The sequence below is a fragment of the Pipistrellus kuhlii genome, unplaced genomic scaffold (genome assembly GCF_014108245.1).
Source record: "Pipistrellus kuhlii isolate mPipKuh1 unplaced genomic scaffold, mPipKuh1.p scaffold_m20_p_3, whole genome shotgun sequence".
Classification (NCBI taxonomy): Eukaryota; Metazoa; Chordata; class Mammalia; order Chiroptera; family Vespertilionidae; genus Pipistrellus; species Pipistrellus kuhlii.
Window position 1 is genome coordinate 41,738,990 of NW_023425529.1, and position 25,903 is coordinate 41,764,892.

The 25,903-nt window shown below is 53.6% G+C and overlaps 1 protein-coding gene across 2 annotated transcripts in view; it reads right to left on the bottom strand.

Annotated features, from left to right (window-relative positions):
• Positions 1-113: 113 nt before the first annotated feature.
• KMT2D (lysine methyltransferase 2D) overlaps positions 114-25,903 on the bottom strand; it is a 40,088-nt gene continuing 14,298 nt past the window's right edge. For both annotated transcript variants that reach the window (XM_045587940.1, XM_045587941.1), the window contains 36 exons: positions 25,209-25,430; positions 24,864-24,983; positions 24,672-24,776; positions 24,316-24,446; positions 24,085-24,232; positions 23,820-23,885; positions 23,572-23,682; positions 23,242-23,379; positions 23,059-23,143; positions 22,567-22,808; positions 22,394-22,467; positions 22,140-22,190; positions 20,205-22,016; positions 19,921-20,103; positions 19,711-19,844; positions 17,638-19,481; positions 15,562-15,685; positions 15,336-15,420; positions 15,164-15,230; positions 14,822-15,054; positions 11,741-14,725; positions 11,480-11,620; positions 11,188-11,355; positions 10,871-11,030; positions 10,181-10,256; positions 9,834-10,009; positions 9,600-9,730; positions 8,381-8,513; positions 8,175-8,302; positions 6,897-8,037; positions 5,872-6,008; positions 5,643-5,773; positions 3,700-3,985; positions 3,403-3,476; positions 3,168-3,276; positions 114-3,009 (listed from right to left, as the gene is read on the bottom strand). In XM_045587940.1, coding sequence (XP_045443896.1) covers positions 2,917-3,009; positions 3,168-3,276; positions 3,403-3,476; positions 3,700-3,985; positions 5,643-5,773; positions 5,872-6,008; positions 6,897-8,037; positions 8,175-8,302; positions 8,381-8,513; positions 9,600-9,730; positions 9,834-10,009; positions 10,181-10,256; positions 10,871-11,030; positions 11,188-11,355; positions 11,480-11,620; positions 11,741-14,725; positions 14,822-15,054; positions 15,164-15,230; positions 15,336-15,420; positions 15,562-15,685; positions 17,638-19,481; positions 19,711-19,844; positions 19,921-20,103; positions 20,205-22,016; positions 22,140-22,190; positions 22,394-22,467; positions 22,567-22,808; positions 23,059-23,143; positions 23,242-23,379; positions 23,572-23,682; positions 23,820-23,885; positions 24,085-24,232; positions 24,316-24,446; positions 24,672-24,776; positions 24,864-24,983; positions 25,209-25,430 — 12,044 coding nt within the window. In that variant the 3' untranslated portion in view covers positions 114-2,916. The remainder of the gene's footprint in view (positions 3,010-3,167; positions 3,277-3,402; positions 3,477-3,699; positions 3,986-5,642; positions 5,774-5,871; positions 6,009-6,896; positions 8,038-8,174; positions 8,303-8,380; positions 8,514-9,599; positions 9,731-9,833; positions 10,010-10,180; positions 10,257-10,870; positions 11,031-11,187; positions 11,356-11,479; positions 11,621-11,740; positions 14,726-14,821; positions 15,055-15,163; positions 15,231-15,335; positions 15,421-15,561; positions 15,686-17,637; positions 19,482-19,710; positions 19,845-19,920; positions 20,104-20,204; positions 22,017-22,139; positions 22,191-22,393; positions 22,468-22,566; positions 22,809-23,058; positions 23,144-23,241; positions 23,380-23,571; positions 23,683-23,819; positions 23,886-24,084; positions 24,233-24,315; positions 24,447-24,671; positions 24,777-24,863; positions 24,984-25,208; positions 25,431-25,903) is intronic.

A 25,903-nucleotide genomic window follows, 5' to 3' on the forward strand; every position in this document is an offset into this window, starting at 1 on the left:
CGCCAGCAAGGGCGGAAGGCGCGGAGCTCGCTTTCCGGCGCGGCCGGGCCTGGTAGGCGCCCTCCCCTGGGTCCTGTCGGCTGACGGCGAGGGTGACAGGACGGAGCCACTTGTATTTAAAATGTTCTCTTTTTATTTGTCGTTTAAAAACAAACTTGGAAGAAGCAAAATCCAAAACTTGCCCTTTGCCTCTTGCAACATAAATTATGTACAGTTCAGAATGATCGCTGATACAAAACATGCCAAGGACAGGGGCGCTGGGGGTGGAGGGCGGGCACTTTAAAAGGGAATCATTTCATCCGCTGTTACGAAAGACCAACCTTGCTGTACAGGATACACACAACACAAAATAAAGTCTTCACGGGATTCACACTTGTCAGCGATTTATTTTTTTTTAAAAGGGGGAGGGTCCTGGAGGTGAGGGGAGAAGACTGTAAAGGGGAAAAACTGAAAATTGAATATGTGCAAGTGTAAACCAACCCAAAATACAAACACGGGGGAGGGAGGAGGAGGGAATTCTGATGCAATTATACAGGCGGGGTACTTAAAAAAACAAAACAAAAAAAAAACACCAACAACCAAAATTCCAACCTTGTAACTTGGGTCTGAGTTAGTTTATATAAAAATTAAAAACTGTATAAGGTTTCTTTACTAAATTCTACAGGACTATCGGATACCTAGCATATGCTTACAAAGTCTGCCCCATCCCCTTTTCCCAATCCCAGGGCCCAGGCCCCAACCAGAGCCTGACTCACAAGAGCCAATCTCCCCATCCCTGTAGCCTAGACCTTTTGCTCTTGGAAAAGGGACATCCGATGGCTTTGGGAGCAGCAGCCCAGTCTCCCCACTGTCTGATTTAATTACAGTGGTTTCTGTGAGGGTGGAGGGATGTTATTCTCTTAAACATTTGCAGCTTGAAACAGTTGAGGAAGCAGCTTAAAAAAAAAAAAATCTCCCTACCCCCATCAATCCACAATCCCCGATTCAAAAACAAACAAAAACAAACCTAAAATCACAACAGCGACTGTGCTCCCCTTCCAGCAGGCCCACCCATCCACCACCAACCACCAAGCCCATCCCTACACTCCATACATTTGATTCTTGAAAATATTAATTACAAAATGCCCTTTGCCCACAGCCCCTAGGAGAGAACTGCACATAAGCTTCATCTTCATCCCCATGGCTCCCTACCACACAGGGGTGTGGGGCTTCACCCACCCCCTGATCTACCCCTACCCCAGGAAGAGGTTCAACTGCAGCACAAGCTTGGGCAGAAAGGGGAAGGAAAGGGAGGCAGGGAACCCATCACCCTCTGGCTCCCCCTGGGGCCAGCTCACTTTTGTGCGTTATAATAGTCCAACTATACAATAGGGGGTGGGAATTGCCCAGCCTCTATACCCCCATCTTACAGCAGTCACAGCCAGGGGGTGGGGAGGAGGGGGTGAGGAAAAGGGCGGTAGGTTGGGTAATGGAGGGGGCCCCCCCACAAGGGGAGCTCCATGTATCCGCCCCACACCCCCCTACCATTTATAAACTGGTTTTGTAAAAAGAAAATAGATATATTTATATAGAATATATAAAGCACAAAAATTAGTAGTTTTACATTTGCTCTCCCCGAGGGTGGGGGGAGAGGGGAGGGTTCTCACCTCCAGCCGGCTCCCCCATGCCCCACAAGACTATGTACAATCCCATGTATAAATAGATAAATACCCCCCACCCTCCCCGCGCTGACACTAAGCTCCCCACCCCCACATCACCACCTCTTCCCACCAGACCAGCAGCAGTTTGGTGACTGAGGGAAAGTGGGAGCTCTGGGCCACACCCCGCCTCACTGGGTATGGGCATGCCACTCAGGGATAGCCCTCACCTCCATCACCCACCCACCCCATCCAGGGGCTGGAGGGCAAATGGGCTCATGATGGGGTTGGGAAAACAGGAGGGAAATATCCTGGACCTAGGTTTAGCACATCCCTCCTACCCCCATGTCCAGATGGAGAAGGAAGTCCTAGAGCAACTAAGGGCCAGTCATCCCCCATCTTCATCATCATTAGCCTCAGCCGCCATCCCATGCCCAGAATTAAAAACAAAGATGGATTTTTTGTTGTTGTTGTTTTCTTCCTCCTCCTACCCCCCTTCCACCCACTCAGAAGAGGGCAGTGAGGTGGGGGAGAGAGTTGGGGCAGTAGGGGGCTTGGAGAGGGTCTCACATTTCAAAACAGCAAAAAATCCAACACTTAAATGAGGTAGGTGTGGGTGTGGGGTCTCCTTGCCCGGCTTGCCTGGCTTGCCCTTCTGGGCAGCTGGGCGCCTCTTTCCCATTCATGTTGCATTTGTCAGAGTGGAAAACAAGGAAACAAAACCCATAGAGAGAAACACAGAGGATACGAGGGAGACAGAGACAGATTGAGAGGGAAGGGGATGGGGGTGAGGGGGGGGGGCAGGACCCGGCAGGCAGGGCCAGGTGTGAGACCCGGCCTTTGGGATTGTCAAGCTTAGTCAAGTCTCTTTGCAGCCTTGAGTTGGGCCGAAGAGGTCAGTGGGAGCAGCAGGGCTGTGAGGCCCGGCCACACGTCCTCCTCCCCGCTCCCTGCTGCCTCCCAGATGCTTCTGGGTAGTTCCCGGCCCATATCCCCCTCAAACCTGAGATGCCCAATGGCTGCTTCTGTCTGGCTCCTCCTGGAGCTGGGGCAGAGATGCAAGCCTGGGGGCCGATGGCAGGGAAGAGGGTTATCCCTGGTGCCCAGGGTGGGCTTGGCCTAGGGCCCTCTGCCCCAGCCTCCTGCTCCAGGGGCTCCGGTCAGCCGGCAGCCCCAGCCCTGGGTCCTGGCTCTGGCCGCTACCTCTCTTCCCTCTCATCCCTTTCAGGGAAGAGGTTGGGGGTGGAGGGACTCCCCTGCCTGGTAGCCTCAAAGCTTTTTAATTCATCCATTTCCGACAATTCCAGGCTCCACAGTGGCAGGGGATCTTGTGCTGATCGTCCTCAAAGTCAAACTGATAGTCATAGGTCAGCTGTTAAGAAAAGAGGGCAGAATCAGTACCAGCCCCTCAGAGGAACTGGGGAGGGCAGAGATGATCTGCTCTGAGGGCAGTGGCCTTGGAACTTGGCTCTGGGGAATAACAGAGAAGAGAGAGCTGCTTTGTCACTCACTCATGATGCTTCCTCTTACCTCCTCTCCTTTGGGGATTCGCCGGCTGGAGATGATGATGATTTTATCCTCTTTGTCAAATGTCACAACTTCCGCCACACAGTTAGGGGCACAGGAATGGTTAATGTACCTAGGCAGTGGGACAGAGTCAGGGATGCCACATGATTAACTTGGGATGGTTTTGGTTCCTTATTGGCCCAACCCCAGTGTATTAGAGTCAGAGATCCCTAAATCCCTCCTTCCTAATTCCTCTCACCTGGCAGGGCCTCCGGTCAACGTGGCATCAATCACATGTTCATTATTTATCCGGAACATGTAGATGCCTCGATTCTAGAAAGGAAAAAGTTGCAGAAGGGTCAAGAGTATCAGAGAATGGCCATGGTGTGATAGTGGGATCGGGTAGCAAGCTCAGGCAGTGAGCTTCATTTCTTCTTTTTCCTTTCTCCCACCTCTCACCTCCTCCTCCCAGCTTTCCACCTGACCCCCATACTGCTCCTTGTTCCTTGGCTGAGTGTGGACCATGCACCACAATGGCCCCTCCATCAGCCCATACCTGCTCCTCATAGATTTTTTCCCGCCGGTTGGCCACCTCGTTGCGAATGATGGTGCCAATGTACTCAATGACCATTGTGTGCTTTTCTAGGTCCTTGGCTGCGTAAAGCCCCAGGCCCTGGATGCGGGAGCGAGCCAGATACACATTGTTCTTCCACTCAGTGCGCAGCCGCCGATATTGAGATGACTTGGAGTGCACAAACTGCTTGCTGTACGGGGTGTTAGTCTCGCCTGTGAAGGTGCTCTGATATGCCTTGGACATGCTGGTGCTGTTCAGGGTGTGGGGCCTGGGAGGCAATACAGTGCATAACAAGACAGCTCTCCCTCACACCAAGCACACACCACCTGCCTCCTCCCTGGGATGTGCAGCATGCCAGTGAGGGGCATGTGCTGCCTTGGGAACAGAGTGGAGGCATATGGGTCTTGGTTTTGATGAGGAAATTAACTAGCTATGGGGACCCTTCCAACACCCTGGGTGGCACAGAGATGGGGGTGGGGAGTGGAGTGAAGGGAGGCACCAATTCCCCTACACTGAGCCCACTCTCCCATCTCCTTGCCTTCTACCACCCTCCTGCCAAACTGTGCTTAAGGCCGTGCTCTTCTGGAGGAATTCCCCAAGCAGCCCAGGCCTGTAATTTAAGTTCATGGTTTGCTCAAACATCTGAGTCCTACTGCCTGCTCCTACTGGAAGCCCTGGAAATGGGGCCTGTGTTTACCACATTGGACTGGGTTTGAATTAAAAGTGGCTCTGAATTCATAGCCGAAAGGGGCATCCTTTCCTTTCTTTGGACTGTCCCCTTTTCTAATGTAACATTGGGCTCTGTGCAGACGGCTCAGTGCAGGGGAATGACTGCTGCCTGAAGGATACCTTCTCACCACCCTAGGGCACCAGCCAAATTCTTCCCCATCCCAGAGCAGTGGTTTTCAAACATTTTTTCTCTTCTTTCTTTAGTAGGAATATTTTTTTTCTTTCTTCTTAATGAAATGTTATTGGAACTCCAATACATAAACTAGATGAAAATGAAATTCTTCTGGTTGAATTTGAAGGGGGAGTTATACACGGGGAGGGCCAAGTTCTACCCGCTTAGTTTGTGTGTTCCAAGACTTTCTGGAACACACACAGTTTGAAAACCACTGTTATAGGGCTTCAAGGATGAGGGCTGACTGGGGTAGAGTCAGACACTCTACGACAGCTTGAGGAGTAACCGAAGGCCTTCACAAAAGCCCTGCTACCGTGAGTTCTGCCTCCCTCTACCCAGTGACCAAGGTCAGGCTACTGAGGAACACAGAAGGAACAGGAAAGCACAAGTCAACATGTAATGTTCTGGTCCCAGCTGTGACCTTTGTCTAGTCACTTAACTTTTCTGGGTCTCAGTTTCCTCAGCTGTGAAATGGGGGTCATACCACCTGCCCTACCTACCTCATAAGGTTGTTGTGAGGATCAAATGAGATAATGGATGTGAAAACGCTTTGAAAAAAAAAGTATAAAGTGCTATACAAATTTAAGGTTTGATTATTTTTCTATTATATTTCTAATTATTTACTTTTGAAACCAAGTCAGCCTAGGGAAGGGAAGGTGACCCTAGCACTCATGGGACACCTGAAGTTTGGGAGGATCACAGGTCCCCTGGGAGCAAAACAGGAGAGGAAGGAGATGACTGGACCCCTGCCTGCCCAGTACCTCCCCAACAGCCATTCATTCCCAGGATGCCCAAGATAAGTCTGCCCTAGACCCCAGGTTAACCCAGGACACCTGAACAGGTTGGGGGAAGGTGGGAAGGGATACCGTACTGATAACTACATAACCTCTAACCAGGAGGCCTAGAGTGAACCCCCATTCTCTCCAAGGGGAACTGTAACCTGTAACCCCAAACCCTCAATTGGCCAGAGGGTGCCTACCAACTCCCACACTCATATCCTTTGGCCCCAGCCCCACAAGCTCACCGTTTGTAGTGTGTGAGGATTTTAGGCTCTGATCGGGCACAACCAGTGGGGTTGATCATGAGTGGTAGCTCCATTAGGGGGTGGCGTCCATAGCGGAATAAATAGTTTTGACAGCTCTCCACTCCAGGCAGCTGTGGGCACAGGTCATGCTCACCTTAGCCTGAGCACTTTTGGGGCAGGACCAAAGTTCTCAGTGCCCTCCTCTCCCCCAGCTCCGGCCCTTTCTTACTGATTCAGCTATGCGCAACACAGCATGCACCGTCAGCCCAAAGAGTTCCTCGCCTTTCAGGTACTCAGGGAAGAGCCTCAGCATGTCGGCCTCTTTTCTCATGGCAGCCACAGGCTCAATGATGCGATTCCACACAGCTAAGAGGCAAGGAAAGAGAGCAACCCTCACCATCTGGTGAAGTTCCTCAGAAGGAACTTCTGCTCAGTGAACCTGACCCTAAACTTGATCTGGAGCTACTTCCCTGTCACAGGGCTGTGTGGTTCTTCAGGACCCACTCATGGCCTCCCAGTGCCACTCTCCTTCAACAAGCCACACTTCCCACTCAGAGGGCATTAGAGTGCCTTGTGACCCAGAAACACGAATCCAAGGTCCAGGAGACCCAGCACAGGTCACAGGACTTGCCGAGAGTCAGAACCACAGGCATGCTTTGGCACTGGGAAGATGAGTTCAGGTTCTAGTACTAGCCATTGGACCTTAATCCAAATACTTAAGTCTAAGATTGTTTCTTGGAAACCTGGGCATAATAACAGTACTTACCTCAGAAGGTTGTGTGAACAAAATAACCTGTATAAATCACTTAGCTTAGTTTGTGGCACATAGTACATGTTCACTAAAAGGTAACTGCTCTTATTGTTATTTTTATCATAACACTAAAACTAAGATCAAAAGAATTTTGTCCAGAGAAAAGCAACCAAAGGGAACTCATGGTTAGGATCAGGTTGGGTAAGCCAGATGGTAAGGTCTCAGAACTGTATTCTTTTGTTCCACTGAGGATAGGAAAAGAAGCCAGAATGAAGTTAGACAAGCAAAACATCTTCAATTACAAAGGAATTTAAGGTGAGTAAGAGAGGCTAAAACACTTTCTCTGGGGATTTTCGAGAGACCTCCACCTATGCACAATAGAGGGTGTAGAGTGCGGAAGATCACTCACAAGGACCCTGCAGATCCCTTTTCCACATTGTAAAGATGACTCCAGGAGAAACTTGCCCAACTCCACATTACCATTTCCAGAGCCCACTGCTCACCCTGGGGAGAGGCGTCAGTGAAGACCAGGTCCTCCAGGCCCTGCTCCATGACTTTGATTATGAACTCCGGCCGACCGTTGTTCTCACCAATAGAGCAGCGGTAGCAGCAGCGGCGGTTGTTGGTGCGAAGGCTCCAGTAGATGCGTGTGGCTTCGTAGCCAACGGGATAAAGGGCAGTGGCACTGTGGAAGTCGGCCATCTGATGAGGGAGCAGCTGTCCAATGGCATGGAACACAAGGCCCCCTACCCGAAACATGTGCAGCCGCTCTCCCCGCTGGATGATGCTAGCGATTTGCTTCACCTCATCCCGCTCAATGTAGACCCGCCGGAAGACAGCAAAAGAGCTCAGCTCTTGCTCACAGGGCCCTTTGATCTTATGCATTGGACACAGCATGGTCTTGTCCTTGAAGAACATGCACTTGGCGCGGATGGCGCAGGCAAAATGGTAGACGTTGGGACAACGCATGCGATTGCAGCTGCTGGTGGCACCGGTGCGCTGGCACAAGGAGCACTTGGTTAGCAGTCCTCGGTGGAGGGCCACTTCCACATTCATCAGCGCCCCACCCTGGGTCTCATAGACCTCTGTGGACCACAGGGCACAGTTGAGGTGCACCCACAGGTCCAGGTCCAGGTTCAGCAAACGGGCAGGCCCATCGGTGGCCCCATCACCCTCCTCGTGACAGAAGCAGCAGCGCCGCATGTCTCGAGGCACCTTGTCAGGTCGCAGGGCTGTGCCAAGTTGTTCCATAAACTCTGCCACTTCCCGCTCATCCTCCTGCTGCCCACTGCCCTTCTGGATGGTCAGGAGCAGCCGCAGACGCTTCCAGCGCACCCCTTTCCACTTCTTGAGCCGAGGGGGCCGGCAATCTTCACCTTCATCAGGGGGCCGGGCTCGGGGCTTGGGCCGGGTGGACTCAGGGGAGGAGGCCAGGGGCAGAGGCGATGGGACAGGTGGCTCAACTGAGGGTTCAGCTGGGAGCTCGACTAGGGGTTCAGCAGGGGGGCTGGCAGGAGAGGGTGCCAAGGGGGATGGGGGTGGGGAGGGTTCTTCAGGAGGTGGGGCAGAGAGCTGTCGAACGTCCAGATTGGAGACATTGTAGGTGTAGCTGTGTTGGGTGGGTGGCTCTGGGATAGGGCTCTCCTATGGGAGGGGGCACGAATCCTGTATGGTTAGTGCCAGCTCCTCACTTAACTAGCCCTCTCCCTTCTCCCACCCAGATCCCCCTCTCCCAAAAGTGGTATACCCTCTCTGCTATCTCTGTCCTCACCCAGACCCACCTGTTTCAGGAGGCTCAAGATGTCTAGCTGGCTCTTGAGAGTATAGCCAGGCAACATGGCATCAAATTGCTTCAGCCAGTCAGGGCCAGCTTCTGGGCTCTTGCCTCCCAGACCTTTTTCTTTCCCACCTGCAGGAAGGAGGGGGTCAGAGCCTCCCACCAGAATCATTCCCCTTAGGTGCCCAGGTGTTTTCCTGCCACACTCACCAGGGCCCTCAGCTTCCCCCTTCTTAGGCTCAATGCCTGCCCGGGCAGGGCTCTCGGGGAACAGCACCTCATAGGAGTTGGGGATCTTCATGCTTAACAGCTCTGCCACTGCCACCATCACACCATTCAGGTTCTGTCAGAGCAGGGAGGGGAAGGGAGAGCCTTGTCAGCAGGTTGTGAACAGTGAGCACTACCACCAGCTCGGTGGGAACAATGACACCTAGAACACAGCCCCACAAACGGCTGGTCAGTCCACCCCTGTGCCATCTAACTCTTTCACATATTTGTTTTACGGTGGCCTTTCCCAAACTGCTGTGGGCATTAGCAGGAGCTCCACAAAGGGGCCTGTGTCAACTAAGTTTAGGAAATGATATACATTATATCCATAACTTGGGAGATTAATGATAATTAGCAAATTAGAGAAGCTGAGGAGTCTTATAGTAAGGATTCCTGTTTGGTTGACAACAAAACCCTGTGAACATTAAAAAACAAAAAACCGGCCGAAACTGGTTTGGCTCAGTGGTAGAGCGTCAGTCTGCGGACTGAAAGGTCCCAGGTTCGATTCCGGTCAAGGGCATGTACCTTGGTTGCGGGCACATCCCCGGTAGGAGGTGTGCAAGAGGCAGCTGGTCGATGTTTCTCTCTCATCGACGTTTCTAGCTCTCTATCTCTCTCCCTTCCTCTCTGTAAAATATCAATAAAATATATTTAAAAAAAAAACACACAAAAAAAAACGTTTCATGAAATATAGTGAGGTGCTGCTTTTATCATATGTCACATTATAAACACTCGCTTTACCCCGTATTTTCTGGCATATAAGACGACTTTTGAAACGAAAAGAAGTCAACCGAAAATCGGGGGCAAAAGACCAAAATTGCACAAAAATTACCTGCAGATCTTGACGGCAAAGTAAGTTTTTTCTTTGAAGTGGGGGGTAGTCTTATACAGTGAATATAGGCCTAAACCTATGTTTTAACTGCAAAATTAGGGGGGTCGTCTTATACGCGGGAAAATACGGTATTTGTTGAGTGTATCTTTACCACAGGGCTGTGAACTCCCAGAAGGCAGGAACCTCTCATGCTTCATTTCCTCTAATCCTACAGCCACTAGCCTAGGCTTTCACCGTACATAGCTTTAAAGGACCGAATTTACCCAGACAAGCCTCAGGGACTGCCCTCTGATCAGCACCCGTTAGGCCTCTAAGGCCTCTAGGACACACCTTGGCTGCAGCAGCAGAGACTGTCAGCATGACCGACACCTCACTTCCTTTGCCCTTTTCCCAAGTTGTGGCAGGCAGCTTTCCAGGGACCTCCAGGTCTAGAGCCCCGTAAGGTTTGGTATCTGGGAAGACTAAATGGGAAAGAGGAATCTGTGTTAGCCTCAGCTGTCCCTCTGCCCCAGTTCCGACACCCCAGCCCAGCCCGGCCTGGCCTATGTTCAGGGCAGCCCCTACCTGGAATGCTGGCCCGAGGAATGATGGGGATGACAGGGGAAAGAGCCCGGTCTTCCTGCTCCCACTGGCCTGAGCCCAGCTGAGGGAAACGAGGTGCCTCCTCCCCCAGGATGCTCTCGGGGGATGAAGCTGGCACAATGCTGTCAGGAGAATCACTGTCCTCATCACTCTCCATCCTGTGGGCAAAAGTAGACATTTATTGCTACAGCTCTGCAGACCCCCACTCCCAGATCTAGAGATTAGTAGATATCACAGCCTTACTTAAAATCTACTATTGGCCAAAGGGAAAATGAGACAACCAGATCCCTAACTCCATTCCTCACCCCCATTTCTGGCACAATCCCCACCTGACATCCTCAGTCTGATTGTGAGGGGGTGTAGGCAAGGCGGCCAGCAGATCTAGACTCTTCACCTCTGAAGTATCTGAGGGGTAGGTAGGGAAAAGAAAAGTCAGACCTAGGGTGGCTAGAGCTGATGGTGCTTTCTCCACCACAATTCAGGCCTAACTAGTACAACATCTAGCTTAGCTATCATGACCACTGTCTACCCATCTACCAGCTTGGAGCAGACAAACTATATTTTGAGCATTTCCAATGTGTCAGGTACACTTTTTATTTATATCAGTTTAACACTCCATTAAGTATTATAATATCTATTTTATAGTGAGGAGACTCAGGCTCATACAAGTCAATCAAGTTACTAGGTTATAGTAATATGGCTAAAAGAAAGCAGGAACCAGGAATCACAACCAGCTCTGACAATAGTTTATACCCACCAAGGCTGTCTGTTCATTATAAACAGAAGTTTCTTTAACACTCTGTCATCCACTTCCCTCACTGATTGGTTCGAGACTCCCGATGCCCATCCTTGTCTCCAACAAACCAGTCCTGAAGAGGTCCTTTCTAGCTCAAGTACTGGTTGTGTGCACTCAGTGAAACATACATCTATGTCAAACTGTTTGACAGGGTACACAAACTGGCTTGGACACCAGCCACCAAATCCTTCTAGAGGAGAGGCCCACTCTACTCTTGACTTACCCCTCAATGTTCCTTCAGTATCCCGGGCAGAGGCAGCATCCTTGGGGTGCTCCCCCAGCTCTTCAGATGGAGTGACGCCATTCACCATCTTCTGCTGCACCGATGGGGGTGGGGTGGGGGGCAGCGACGAGGGTGGTGTCGGCGGGTTACTCAGGTTATTCTGGGGGTGGGGTGGGGTGTTGTGTGCAAGATGGCAGGGGGAGACTGACATAATCTCCTGGCCCCACACTATATCAGCAACTTCCTCAAGTATCGCACTCCCACCTCCACCTCCCCAAAAACCGCATCATCCCCAAAAGGCATTGTCATTTTCTAACCTTGGTAAGCAGCTGGGAATAGTAGTCAGGGCCAGTGGGCAGTGCCCCACTTCCAAAGGTCCCCCTCAGCTGGCACTGCCCACTGATTGGGCAGGTACTGCCAAAGGGAGCAAAGAGGCTAAAATTGGCGGTGATGGTAGGCTCCGTTAGGGGCAGCAGGGACAGCTCCTAGGAGGGGCAAGATGACAAGGTTGGAAACCTGCAGCACGTACATCTCTGCCACTGCATAGCTGGGGGCCAGGGTGCCCCCTTATCCTGAGTTGGGACCAGGGGGCTGGCTCCTGGAAGTCACCTGTTTTAGCTGTTTCAGCAAGGCCTCGCTGGCCCTGACCCCGTCCTCCTTCCGCAGCTTCTTTCGGGAGCTCACCAGCCTGTCGCTTGCCTTCTGTACCCGCTTGGGCTTCGGTGTCAAAGGTTTCCTGGCTGCTGTATCCTAAGCCGGATAAACCCACAGTGAAGGTGGCTGTCTTCCTCAGAGCCCTCACCTCTTGTTTGACCAAGACCTGCTCACTCTGCCCCACGTTCCAGGCCCCACTCTACCTGGAGTACTCACCTCCTTATTGCTGGGGGTACCCTGTAGTTTCTGCTCCAGCCCAGCCAACTTGCTGTCAATGTGCCCGTTGATCTCTGTTCGCAGCCCCTCGGGCCCCCGCCCAGTGCTGAGTTGCACATTCTTTGCACGTAGAAGCTTCTGCAAGAGCAGATGCCCGGCCTCTGAGCGGGGGCCTGCCAGCAGGAGGTGGTTGCCGGTACCTGGTGTCCCTATTGGCTCCCCATTTGCCTCCCTCTTCACCACCTGTGTTCCCAGGGCACATGGCTCTTCCCGAGGCTCCTGCTTGATGCTGAGATAGGATGGTTCGGGCACCGCCTGCCCATTCACCTGCTCTGGATGCCCAGGTACCAGGCTGCTCTGTTCCGGCTTCTGGGCTTCTGCTGGGTTGTCTGGGGGATCCCAAGGTCCCAGCCCCTTGCCAAATAAGGTATCTGCAAGCTGGGCAGCAGCAGGTGAGATCTTCCCAGGAGGTAACTCCAAGGGCAGCCCTTGGGGTTTGGGAGTCCCTGGCTGTGTGGGAGGGAGCTGGGCCTCAGAGGGGAGCTGGGAACTAGGGGATGGTAATTGTGAAGGTCTCTTTGGCTCTTGTGGGCTAGATGGTGGAGGTGTGGGATGAACAGGACCAAGGACTGGTCCAGTTGATAAGGCTCCTTGTGGGGCAGGGAGCCGGGGTGGGCCCTGAGGTCGAAGCCCTGCCCCTAGCTCCTGGATAGGTCCAGTCTGGGATCCAGGGAAGCCCCCAAGTTGGGGCTGGCGGCCTAGGAGACCCTGGAGGGGAGAGGGCTGGGTCCCAGGTTCCTGATAGGGTGGGGCCTGGCGTATGGACTGACTCTGCTGTAGCTGCCGCTGCATGAGGAGTGTCTGCAGCTGCTGCTGCTGCTGAGGGCTCAAGTGCCGCAACTGTGGGTTTTTGGCCAAAACTCCTTGGAGCTGTGCTCGAAACTGACCCACTGTAGGCATGACTCCAGCCCCAGGCAGGCCCTGCCCAGACTGGGGAACAGATCCTGGTTTGGCAGACTGTGGCCCTGCATTATTTTGCAAGGGCCGCTCTAGTCCATGGTGCTGTTGGGAGCCCAGAAGGTTCTGAGTTATGGGCCCAGGCTGCTCCCCTAAGGAAACAGAGGATTGGGCCAGCAGGTGTGGCACAGAAGAGGCCTCTGAAGATGATCCACTGTTTGATTGCCCATGGCTGCCCACACCTGCTGTGTGGAGCAAGTTAACTTGCTGCTGCTGCTGTCCTTGGAGCCTCAGAGGTGGCTGCAGTGGCACAGAGTTGGGCTGAGGCTGGGCCTGGGGTTGGACAAGCAGGAGCTGGGAGTCCCCAGAGAGTGAGGGCTTTACTTCCCCTGGTTCAGTGGGCACTGCCTCAGGTACAGTCCCCATTGCTACACCTCCCTGATGTGTGGAGGGCCCCTCAGTAGCCTCTGGAGGAAGAGTGGTCTCTGCAATGCTTTGTTCCTTGCCCGTTAAGAGGAGGGTTGGGCCCAAGGCTCCGGAGCTAGAAAAGTGTTGTTGCAGAGGCTTGGCTGGCATTCCAGGACCAAGAGTCACTTGCTGCTGCTGTTGCTGAGGAGACAGTAAAGTTCGACTCTGGTTTAAGAGGCCTATCTGCTGCTGTTGCTGCTGCTGAAGCTGCTGTTGCTGCTGCTGAAGCTGCTGTTGCTGTTGTAGCTGCTGCTGTTGCTGTTGTAGCTGCTGCTGCTGTTGTAGCTGTTGCTGCTGCTGTTGAAGCTGCTGCTGCTGTTGAAGCTGCTGCTGCTGCTGTTGAAGCTGCTGCTGCTGTTGTAGCTGTTGCTGCTGCTGAAGCTGCTGCTGCTGTTGTAGCTGCTGCTGCTGTTGAAGCTGCTGCTGTTGTAGCTGCTGCTGCTGCTGTTGAAGCTGCTGCTGCTGTTGAAGCTGCTGCTGCTGTTGAAGCTGCTGTTGCTGTTGTAGCTGCTGTTGTTGTTGTAGCTGCTGTAGCTGCTGCTGCTGCTGTAGCTGTAGCTGCTGTTGCTGCTGCTGCTGTAGCTGCTGTTGCTGTAAGGAGGCCATTGGCTGAGTGCTAAGCTTGGGCTGCCCACTATGTGGCATCAGACCCTGCTGAAGATGAGAAAGCCCTGCCATGGGTCCTTGCTGTTGGTGCTGCTGTTGCTGCTGCTGCTGGGCTGTGACAAGTCGATGTCCCATAAGGCCCTGACTTTGCGGTGCCAGCTGAGGCGAACTTGGCACCCGGGACTGCGTCAGAAGCACCTGTCTGTGAGGACCCTGAGGGCCCAAAGCTCCAGGGTGTGGTTGCTGCTGCTGCATCACTGCCACCTGGGCAGGGCCCAGCATGCCCTGGGGCCCCTGAGGTGGTTGAGGGGACAGCTGCTGGACCAAGAGACCCTGATGGCCGCTGGAAGGCAGAAGCCCTTGGGGCTTGGGACCATGAGCCTGGTTTGCCTGTATCCCAGGTCCCTGCTGCTGTTGCTGCTGGATTGCCACCTGCCCTAGGAGGTGCTGCTGCTGCTGCTGCTGCTGTTGCAATTTCTGGGCAAGCTGCATGCGTTGCTGCTGTAGCTGTAGCTGCCTTTCCTGCAAAAGCCTCGAATCAGGTCCCAAGCCTCGAAGAGCAAGATTGCCAGGAAAAAAGCCCCCTGAGGGGCCAGCCAGGGCTCCAGCCCCGCCAGAATGTTGTTGTTGTTGTTGTTGTTGGGCCAAGGTTGTGTTGAGGAAGGGGCCACCAGGCTGTCCAGGTAGTGCCATGCCCCCTGGGGGCAGACGAAGTCCAGCAGCTTGCCCACCAGGGGGTCCCTGTGGTGGCTGTAGCGCATGGCCAGGGAGCAGCTGACCAGGGAGCTTGGTGAGTAGCCGAGGACTCTGGGAAGGGCTAAGGGCCAGCACCGCTGAGTGTTGTTGCTGCTGCTGTTGCTGCTGCTGCTGCTGCTGCTGTTGTTGCTGCTGCTGCTGCTGCTTATTCCGATATTCTGCCATGAGATTTGTGTGCTCCTTCTGTTGCTTCCGGACCTAATGGGAAGGTTGGGGATGTCAGCCTCAAGCCTGCCCACCATGCCAACCCTCTTCCCAGTTCCTGGTTGCTAAGCTGAAGCCTGATTTCCCCACCTGATCCAACTGTTTCTGGATCTTGCTCTGCTGCTCCGTAACCAACTTGAGCTTCTCAGCATCAGCCTCTGGGAACTCCCGGCCAGCCTTTTTGGCAGTACGCTGTTTGGCACACAGAGCCTTCCGGGATTTGCGGTGCACACCAATCTGTTCCTCTAGTACCTTCAGCTGCATCTGTAGGAGCTGTTGGGTATGGAACAGCCACTCTTCATACTGCCGCTGGTCAGCCTCATCTGAAAAAGAAAGCTGGTGTCAGGACCCATAGAATGGTCATCCCAATTCCTCTTCCCTCAAATGCCTCAGGCCATTTTCTTTTAGGCTCCTCCCCATTCCCATACTCACTGATCACTCCCTGGGCAAAAGTAGGCGGATTGGGACGAGCCTGGGAGGGGTCACCAGCATTCCTCTCCTGCAATGAGAGACACTGCTAAAGGGTCATATTTCCATACCAGTCCCTAAGAAGGGTGACCCAACAGCATGAGACACAAATTCCTACTCCCACCTGATCACTTACCTGGCCACTCCCAGCTGCTACGTGGTTCTGCAGATCACTGCCAGTCCCCCCTGAGAGCCTCTGGGCTAGCAAGGACACTTGCTGCCTAGAGTTCAGCAAAGCAAAGAGGATGTGTTAGTAATGGGGAAATATGAAAAGCAAAGAGGAGAAACAAGTAGGGAAGGAGATCAGGAAGGAGAGGGGAAGGACTGGGAAAGAAAAGGTCCAACTGCCACCCAAGTCTTACCTGTTCATACCAGGTGCCACTCCAATGCTACCCTGAGCCATCACCTTCTTGATGCCTTTCAATGCTACCATCTTGGCCTTTGCAATGGGATCAATGATATCTTCTGCAGCAAATTTGTCCAGGTCTGGAGAGGGAAGAACCAAGGGAGCTGGGCATTTGTGTCAATGCTCCATTCTATGTCTGCTATTGCTCCCAACACTTTAACTTCTATCAAGCCAAGCAAAACAATGGCATTACATGATGGAAAGACCAATGGACTAGGAGCCAGGCAGCCTAGATGACTCAGCTCTACTATTCACAGGACATGTGGCCCTGTTTGTGTTAGGAAAAGGTACTCAGTAAATATCTGTTAAACCAATATACCAATGTTATTTCACCTTTCCGAGCCTCAGTTTACTCTACTATTTGGTAGAGATCACAACTCCCTTTTCTGCCATCTCATGTGGCTATGAGAAGACCACATATGACAAGAATGTGAACACAGGTGACCTTTGAACAACATAGATTTGAACTGAAGGCTCTAATTATATGCAGATTTTTTTCATTAAATACTGTAAATGTATTTTCTCCTCATGCTTTTTCTCAATAACATTTTCTCTAGCTTACTTCATTGTATGAATACAATATATAATACATAAAACATACAAAATATGTGTTAATTATGTTATCAGTAAGGCTTCTAGTCAACAGTAAGCTATTAGTGGTTAAGTTTTTTTGGGAATCAAAAGTTATACACAGATTTGACTACATGGGGGTCAGCACCCCTAAGTTCATGTTCTTCAAGGGTTAACTGTCCTTTTTTTTTTTTTTTTTAATCTAGAAAGCATTATTCAAAAGTGTGTTCTTGCCCGGCCAGTATGGCTGATTGGTTGAGCATCAACCTATGAACCAAGAGATCACGATTCAATTCCTGATCAGGCCACATGCCCAGGTTGCAGGCTCAATCCCCAGTAAGGAGTGTGCAGGAGGTAGCCAATGATTCTCTCTCATCATTGATGTTTCTATTTCTCTCTCCTTCTCTGAAATCAATAAATATATATATATATATATATATATATATATATATATATATATATATATATATATATATAAATAAAAGTAATGTTCTTAGAGCAATTAGTGCAGCCCAAGAACCAATCTGGCAAAGCCCTAGATGCCAGAGCTACCGTAGATCTGACATGGATCACCTGTATCCCACTAACCTGCCTGTCCTGAATATTGGAGAGAAAAAGAAAAATAAGCAACCACCAAAAAATTCAATCTTTCTAAAACCATACACATTGTATATTTCTCCACTACTCAGTAAATGTTCACCGACTCCCCACTTTTTAAAGGACTAACCAAAATCCCTCCCCTGGTCTTTTGAGGCAGTAACACAGTTAAGAGGATCAGAGGGCCAGAGCTCAAACTCTAGCTCTGTCAGTTGTGTGATCTTGGGCAAGTTACTTAACCTCCATTCCTCATTTTCCTTTTCTGTAATCGAAGATAATAATAGTATCTATTTAATGACTTTGTTGTGATGATTAGATAATGAATGTATAACACTCAGTACATTGATTGCAAATAGTAATTACTCAATAACTGCTATTACAATTTGAGGTCTATGGTAGTACCCACTCGCTTCCCTCTACACAAATTCTACTCCAACCTAACCACTCCCTCATTCTCCAAATATACCCCACCCCATTGGCTCTACTGCCAATATCGTTCCTGTTGTTCCAGGGTCAACTGTACTCAAGTCTTTTCATCTACCTGGATTGTTTTCTCTTGCACCACTTCTCTCCAAGTCCTAATCCTTAGGTCTTACCACAGCTACAAAGCCTTTGCTAATCAGGCTTCATGTATTCATCCCATTCCCTCTCTCAAACATCTGAATGCCTGCTAGGTGCCAGGCAGTATTCCCCTCTTCTTAAAAGCTACAATGCTTCTGCCTACAGTACTAGTATGACATTTATTCAGATTTATGTCCCACCTCCCTTAACTATGAATTACCTTATGTCTGTAGTCTCAGTGTCTATTTGTTGATGACAGTGACTACCCCTGAGTAGCTAAACCAGTGCTCCCAGCTGAGGTTACCTGTATCCGGGAAGAAGCTGTTAGCCAGCTGCTGCTGCATCGCCAGCTGTTGGGGTTTCATGCACATGGAGGGTGGAATGGTTCCCATGGGCTTCTGTGCCAGCACTGGCTGTGGACTCTGCTGGGACACCAAGCCTGCCTGCCCCCCATGCTGCCCACTCATCATATGCCCTTGGTTGGACACCATGGCCATGGATGGGGCCAAGCGCTGCTGAAGGGCATGAGCTGGTGGCTGGGTGGGCATCAGTGGTTGGGCTAAGCCTGGCTGTCGTGCACCTCCAAGTCCCAGGGCAAGCTGTTGTTGGGGCCCAGCCAAAGTGGAAGAAGAGCCCTCATGTGGCAAAGACATGGTCGGGGCAGGGCCTGGTGTGGACAGTAGAGAATGCTGCTGTTGCTGCTGGGCTGGCTGCAGCTGTGCTGAGAGCTGCTGTTTCTTCTGCAGCTCCTTCTTCTCATGCTCCAGCAGATCTTCAATAAGTAGCGGTAACTCACTGGCGACCAGAGAACTCTCCATCTTGTCCAACTCATCCCCAGATGCTGCATGTCCACCGGGCAAGGTCAGGGCTCCACTCTCTAATTCAAACTTCTCCAGCAGAGAGGATCCTCCTGGGCCACTCAGTGGGTTAGGGGTCAGCAGGTGAGCTGGTGGTCCTCCTGTGGCTCCAGTGTGCCCACTGCTGGAAAAGGGCCCTGTGCCCATCCGTGTGTCCCGGCTGCCCATCACACTCTGTCCTGGCTTCAGTCCCAGGCCTAGGGAAGTGGTGGCAGGCGCTGGCTCTACCTTGGGGTTGGTGATGGTGAACTGGCAAGGGGAAGGGTGGCGCCCACCCTCCTCTACCTTGGGCTTCACCTCAGGGAGCACTGGTGCCAGACGGGGCTCAGAAGCATCAGCGGCAGGGGGAGGGCGTTCCTCAGGGCCCAGGGGTCCTGGCTCCACCCCCCGCAACAGGGCCTCCCGCTCAGCCTTTTCATTGGCTGACTCCACCAGCCTCAGGTGCTCATTGAAGATGTCCTTCTTGTCTCCAGTGTCCAACTCAGGGTCAGTATAGGCCAGTAGGTCAAACTCATCTCCATTGAGCAGATCATCTAGGTGGGGATCGTTGGTCTCCAGGTTTTCCAGGGTGCCCAGCTCATCATCTCCCTTGGCCACATCCACACCCAGGCCCAAGTGAGCAAGTTCCTCATCATCCTCCAGGGCCTTGTGGGCATCAAAGTCATCATCCAGCTCAGGGTCTTCACAGGGTAATTTCCCAGCTTCCAAGGCCAGAGGAGGGGGGCGGCCAAGCTCAGTGCTCGACGGGGGCCGGCTGACCAGCTCCAAGCCAGGGGTCAGGGTGGGACCCTTGGTGTTGGGTGCTGGATGGAGGCTGTTGTTCAGTTCAGGGGCCAGCGGGGCTGAGGGTTTCTGTGGGGGAAGGCCTGATACCGTTAGACCACGAAGCCCTTCAGGAGCCAATCGGTGGGAGTCCTCACTTACAGGGTAAAAACGGGGTCTCTGAGGGGGACCCTGACCAGGAAATGGAGGCCCCCCAGGTCCTAGTCCTTTTTGTACATTGTGCCGCAACTCAATGAACTGGGCAGGACCAGCTGGACCAGGCACTGGCTCACCAGGGCCAGGCAGGCGAGTGGGAAGTCCTGCCATAGGGGAACCTAGGTTTTGGCGGCCAAGTTCAGGCCCAGGAGTTGATGAAAAGCGAGTAGACATGGCAAGTCTCATGGAGTTTGCTGCTGTTGCTTGCTGCTGCTGCTGCCAGAGGTGTTGGTGTTGCTGTTGCTGCTGTAAGGGCAGGGACCCAGGATAGGGTGCTCGCTGATAGAAGGCTTGGGAGCCTCCCACCAGTTGCCTGGAAGAATATGCAGTAGTCAGTAAGATGAAGTAGACATCAAGATGAAGAAGAACCAAACATGGGCCGAGGGCAGTAGGGAAGGGTAGAATTAATGTGGCGAGGGGGAAGGAATAGGGGAGAAGAGTGATACTGGAGAAGAATTACAGAGACAGGTAAGTCAGAGGCAGTACACACAGGTGGTCAAATCTGTTCCCTTGATTTGCCCCCAGTAACCCTGGAGCCTCACCGGCTATTCACATCCATAGAGGAAGGGGTGGCTGGTGGAGGTGGCCGGGAGAGTCGGTCATCACTTGGGAAAGCCCCTGGCCCTAGGATGGGGCCACCCAGCTTGTTTGAGGGCAGCCCAAGGCTACTCTTATCCTAGGAGAGAAGAGACAGGTGAAGGTGGGGCCACCTTCAGTAACCTGGGCCCACCACACCTTGCCACCCTACCTACCTGGGTCCCAACAAAGGGGGTCTGGCCTCGACTCAGCTGCTCAAAGGCAGGGTTGCTGGGCTCAGCACCCCAGCTCCCTGGAGGCCCCACTGCTCCTGCAGCTGCCGCCGCTGTTTCCTTCTCCTGCCGCAGGGTATTGCGCTGGATCTGTTGCCGAATCAACAGCTCTCGCAGTCGCTGGCGCTGTGCGGAGAACGGAGAGGGTAAGCCTATCGTACTCTAACCACAGGGCTGGCACAGGTACAGTGGAGGTATGGGGAGTCAGCTCCACGATGTCAACTCACCTGCCGTTGCTTCTCCAGCTCTGTCTGGCTGAGGCTGGAGATACCTGGGTCCTGGGTACCTGGAAGTTCAGGTGCTGCCAAAGAGCCGGCCATTCCAGCTCCTGGGTCTTCTCGCTTATCGACTGGAGAGGTGATGCCAGCCCGCTGTGAGGCTCCATGGGGCGGGTAGGGGAGGGATCCATCGGGTGCAGGTGGTGGTAGGACCGATTGGGGGCGTAGCGGGGACAGCCCATAGCCCTCTCCTGTGGACCCGCTGCTGGGTCCCAGAGGACTACCCGATGGGTGGAAGTTCCCCGTGGCTACTGAGTAGTTTGTGCTTTGAGGCTTGCCCAAAGTAGGGCCAGGCCCAAAATGGCTGTTGATCCCATGGGGTGGAGGGAGACCAGGCTGAGGGACAGGGGGCTTTAGGGAAGAGGGTTCCCCTACTGCCTGTGGGAAAGTGAAACGCATGGGAGAGGGCGTGCCCACAAATGCACCCGTCCCAGGGGATCGGGCGAAATTTGGGGGCTGCCCACTTGGGACCTTGGCATGGAGCTCACCTGCTGGCCCTGAGGGCAGGGCTGCTGGAAAGCCCCCAGCCCCCAGTGGAGTGTGGGCTAGAGGCCCAGACTTAAAGGCAACTTCAGGGGGCTGGGGTCGGGGTGGCTTATGCAATGGGGCAAATGGGTCACGGGACTGAGGGCGAGAGGGTGGGCGGGAATAAGGGTCAGGGGATTGGAAGCGAGGGGTCACAGGAGATGGACAAAAAGCCTCAGCAGACAAAGGACGGGGTGTCAATGGGGACTGGGAGCTGGATTGGGACTGGGGACTAGCGGGCACTCGGGAGAAAGGGTCAGAAGGCAGTGATCGAGGGGGTAGGGCACAGCAGCTCTCAGGGGCTGGGGGCTGGGGTCGAGGGGTCAATGGGGGCTGAGCATAAGGGTCAGGGTAGGGGCCAGGGCGAAAGATATCTGAGTGGCTGGGGGGAGAAGGGGCCAAAGCCTGGGCAGGGGATGGCTCCTGGGGCCTTAGGCCCAAGCCCGGGCTCTGGGGCTCTACCTGAGATGCCCGAGGGGTTAGGGGGGCTTTGAAGACATCAGGTGCCTTTAACTCCAGGCTGCCCAGGTGGGGGCCTGAGGGTGAGTCAACAAAGCCCAGGTTTGGAGGCCCATAGCTAGGAGAGGATGCCCCAAGCTCTTCCTTCTTCACCTCCAGAGCTTTCCGAGACTCCCCAAAAGGCGGGGGTGACAGCAGGGGCTCGGAAGCCTTGCCACTCCCTACCCCTGGGCTCTCAGGCACAGCCAGGTTGTCCAATGAGGGGCAGCGGGGTTTGAGGAAGGGATCAGGTGTGGAGGGCTGGTGTCGGGGGGTGCCAGGAGGGGTAGTGTGGAATTCCCCTGGCTGGCCAGTCCCAGGACGAGATGAGGTGCCCAGCGTTGGGGGCTGCACAGGAGCCCCAGTCGGACTAGGATAGGGAGGATAGGTAGATGGTGCTGTGGGGAAGCGGGGCTCCAGAGCGTAAGCAGGGGCCAGTCCAAAGGGGTCCTGCGAAGGCACTTGGGCGGGCACCTGGGGTGGGAGCTTGAGGAAGAGCTCACCGGGCGAGTCGGGGCCAGGCACCGTGCCCGCCGGCGGCTTCAGGAACCCGTCCGCAGAGGTAGACAAGCCGGCGGCGGTGGTGGGGCTGCCAATGAAAATGGTGGGGGCCGCAGCGGGGGGCGGACTGCCCAGTGCCCCTGGCTGGGGGGGAATGCGGAGATGTAGGGCCGGTCGGTCAGTCTTACGGGCCATGTCGCCCACCTTGGTCTGCTTGTTGATCTGGCTCTCAGCCTGCTACGGAGGAGACCAGGCACAGAGCAGTCAGGCTGCTGTGGACAGGCCCTACATCCCCCTACCATCACAGAGGCCACCTGCTACAAGACGTCAATGGTGCAGCCTGGTGGGGCCCCCACTCACCTTTTGCACCTTGTTGATGCGGTGAGCCGCCCGGTTATCTTTGGCCTTTTGCTAAAGGATGGAGGACACAGCCTTAGGCCTAGGGCTCAGCCTCATGCCCAACACCCATCCCTCACATCACTCACATTCCCTACCCAAAATCTGATCCCTTCTGGCCCAGATGCTTTGGGAGGAATGGAAAGAATTGAAATTCCCCCAAATACCTCCCCAACCCTGTTCCCAGTCCTGCTAACTCAGGCTTCCTTCTATCTCACCAGATAGGGGGCTTTATCAGCGGCTGGAACTTTTCTCCAGAGCTTCATGATTTGTTTGCAACGGCTAGACCAGTCTGTAGGGCAGAGGGATTGTATTAGGAAACTTGGCAGCTGACCCCTGCACCTGCCATGTTACCAGGTTGTGGTCTCCCTTGCCCTCGTCCCACAGGTACCTGGGTAATCTTGCTTGAGATTGGGAAAGTTAATGTTGGCATACAGCACAGGCGAGATAGTGGAGAGTTGGCCCAACTCCTCATCCTTCTCCCAGCGCTGAAGACTCCGCTGGTTATAGGAAAGCCCGTCGCCCTCACCCTCCGTGGTGGGGGTGGTGGGGGTGGAGGGCGTGGTGCCCCCTGAGCCTGTCCAGGGACTGTCTGGTTCACCTGGTTCCGGGCTAAAGAAGCCCCCGCGCTCCCTAGGGCGCAGGGGCAGAGAGTCACAGGGAGCAGGGATGCCACACCCCAACCCAGACAAACTGCCCAGAGGCCCCAGGCCAATACCCTGCCCCAACAGAGAAGGGCCACTAAGGAGGAGGTGGAGAGAAAAAGGGGGGAAATATTACTACAGCAGCACCCAGGGGTCCAAGGTTCCCTCCCTTGGCATGAGCCCAACTGTAGGGAAGGGACTATGGGGACGGCCCATGACGATTAAGCATAGATACCAACCTAGAATCCAAGAATGGGGATTGGCAGAGGCCAGGATAGGAGTCCATTGGGCTGCTGGAGGGGAGATTGCCCAAAGGGAGTCCACCTACAAGAGGCACAGGATCAGAGAAAGGGAGCAAGTGGCCCATCCTGGGGGCAAGCTTGGCTGTACCTGCCCACAAGTCTTCAAACCACCCATATCACCTTGAAGAAAGGGCCTCTGCAGCGGCGTTCGGCTGCCATCTAGGCCAGGGGTTCCACAACCCAGATGCTGCTCTCGCTCAGAACCCAGAACGTCCTTGAAGAGCTGCTGCAGGTCCTTGGATTCTATCTTGGGCAGTTCTGTAAGGGATTGATGGAGGATGCTGCTGAGGGAAACTGGGGCGTTGAGGAGACACCACACATCTACAAACAGTCATGGCCGGGGCAGGTGCCCAGGACGCCCACTGTATAAATGAGAGTCTCACAAGCAGGACCTTCTCCTTCTCCCACAAAGGACCCTTTATACATGAAGAGAGCGGGTCACAGCCTCACCTTCTGTAGGAATCCTGTCTAAGTCAGAGCTAAGCATCCCTTCTCCCGGGGTTCCTGGCTTCTCGGGGTCACTGGGCACTGGGGATGCTTTTACGCCCCCATCCTCAGGTCCTTCAATGAGCAGGAGAAACCCATCAGCCAAGGCCAGTATGGAGGCACCACACTGACCAAACTGAACCACAGAAGGCATGGAAAAGTTTGACAGAAGCAAAACCAAGCTAGGACGAAGTCCTCCCAGCAGGCCTCACCTGGTGTATCAGCCTTGCCCTCAGCACCACGGGATTCTTCATCTGCAACCTCTGTACCATCATCTCCTATAAGCAATAGTCGCCATTCAATCAGAGATGCCCCACATCTGACATCCAGAATGGGTCTCCAGCTCCACAGGCCAGGGCCCTTGGCCTACCCTCAATACCTAGAGACCAGCCTATGCCCCACCAAGTACATTTCCCAGCTGCTAAGTACAGAGAAAAGTTGGGTCCTTTCAGACCACCTTACCACCACATGACTGACCTTTCTGTAAGGTGGGGAGCTCCTTCCTATCTGAGCTTCCGTCCCCCTTGGCTTTTGGGGTTCCTAGTGCAAAGCTTGGCCGGCCCACCCCAACTGCAAAAAGGGCCTTCCGGCTCAAGTCCAACAGCTCCTTCCCAAAGAAGGCCTCCTGTGGAAATAGGCATGGAGAAATGGGCTTCTTCATGTTCTGAAGGGCATAATTCCCTGCACCCTTCAGAGCCTAAGGCCCACCTGCAGGTAAGCAGGAAACATGTCCTCTAGTTTGCTCTTCTTACGCCCTCGCCGCTGCTGCTTCTTCTTTTCTTCTGCATCTGCTGGGCTCTGTTCCACAGAGCCCTCTGCAGGCAGGTCAGCAGGCATCACTGGGAACAGAGGGGAAGGGTCAACTTCTCTAGGGACACTGAGCATGCTGCTCCCAAGCTGGCCTGAGGATGCTTTTTGCATACTCTCTCCCCCAAAAGCAACCGGACCCACCACCCTTTCAGCCCTTTGAGTGAACTCTCCCCCCAGGCCTCCCTGGCAGTGCCCTATAGGTCCTGTGACCCCCACCTTCTCCCAGACCCCAATGGAGCCCTCACCAGTCTCACCCTCGTCGGGCTGCCCATCCCCACTCAACACCTCCGCCTGTGCAGCAGGCCCCTTTTTCACACGTGTGTGGGATTTCCGCTGTCGCACCATGAAACCACCAATGCCTAAGAAGAGGCAGAGCTGAAGTTGAGAAGCAACTAGGGACCGGTGAGCCACCCCTCCCTACCCCATTTCCCATCCCAGGGCCTCACCAGGACGATAGGGTTTGCGTTTGCGTTTTTTGCTCTCCTCAGTCTCCTCCTTGCCAGGCTCTATGTCAGGGCTGATGGGGCCCTCCAGTTTAATTTCACACTCCATGTGCTCCACACCACCTGTGTGTTTGAACAGAGGAGATGGAGGCAGAGCAGAGGTGTGGGCCTTTTTTAACTTTGTCATCCAGCCACCCAAGAACAGAGAGCTGAGTGCCTTGCCAGAGCCATTGGACAAGACCATCAGTGGCTTGAAAATGACTAGGAGTGACAATGCTGCTCCTTCCCAATGTCCAACTCTCACAGGCAAGCTCCCACTTCTTTGGCACTCAGATTCCCCAGCCTTACCTTCACCCTTGAGCAGCTCTTCGGTGTCTAGGTCCCCATCCTTCTTGTCATCAGGGCCAAGGGCATCTGAGGGCTCGGAACCTTCCAGCCCAGCCTCACCTGGGAGGCCAAGTCGTCCTCGCCGCTGGCGCCGCTTGTGTAGGGGTGACATGGTAAGGTTACGCAGCACAGCCATGCCAGTTTCTGTCAGCCACACACCCTCGAAGCGAAAGTACTGGGGCTCTGCACAAAGGGGAAGAGCATGTGACCCCAGGGAAACCAGAACCCTAAGTTTCAGCCTAAGTCCCCAGCTGGGACAAAAGTGGAGAGGACCGGTCACTACTGGTTGCTAGCTAAAGTTCTAATTCTCCATCAATGTCCTAGGAGGATTCAGGCTGCTACTGCAGAAGCCTGACTTTGCTCATGATTAACTCTAGGTCCACCATGAATTAAAATATGAATTCTCTAGCTGTCTGGACCTAGAAGTGCCCCTCCGTGCCAGCTGAAGGCCAGAACACAGTGCCCCGGATGCCAGGAGCAACACCTACATTATGATGGAGGAGATGGCTCCAGCCCCTCCATTGAGGAAACAGAGCAGTGTCCTGTGCTCTCGGGAGATGACACTCTGGTAGTACAGAGGCCATGTTTCCTGGTGGAAGAAACTCTGCCTGGGAAACTAGAGGCCTTGGTTGTAGTCATAACATTGTCAATAACCT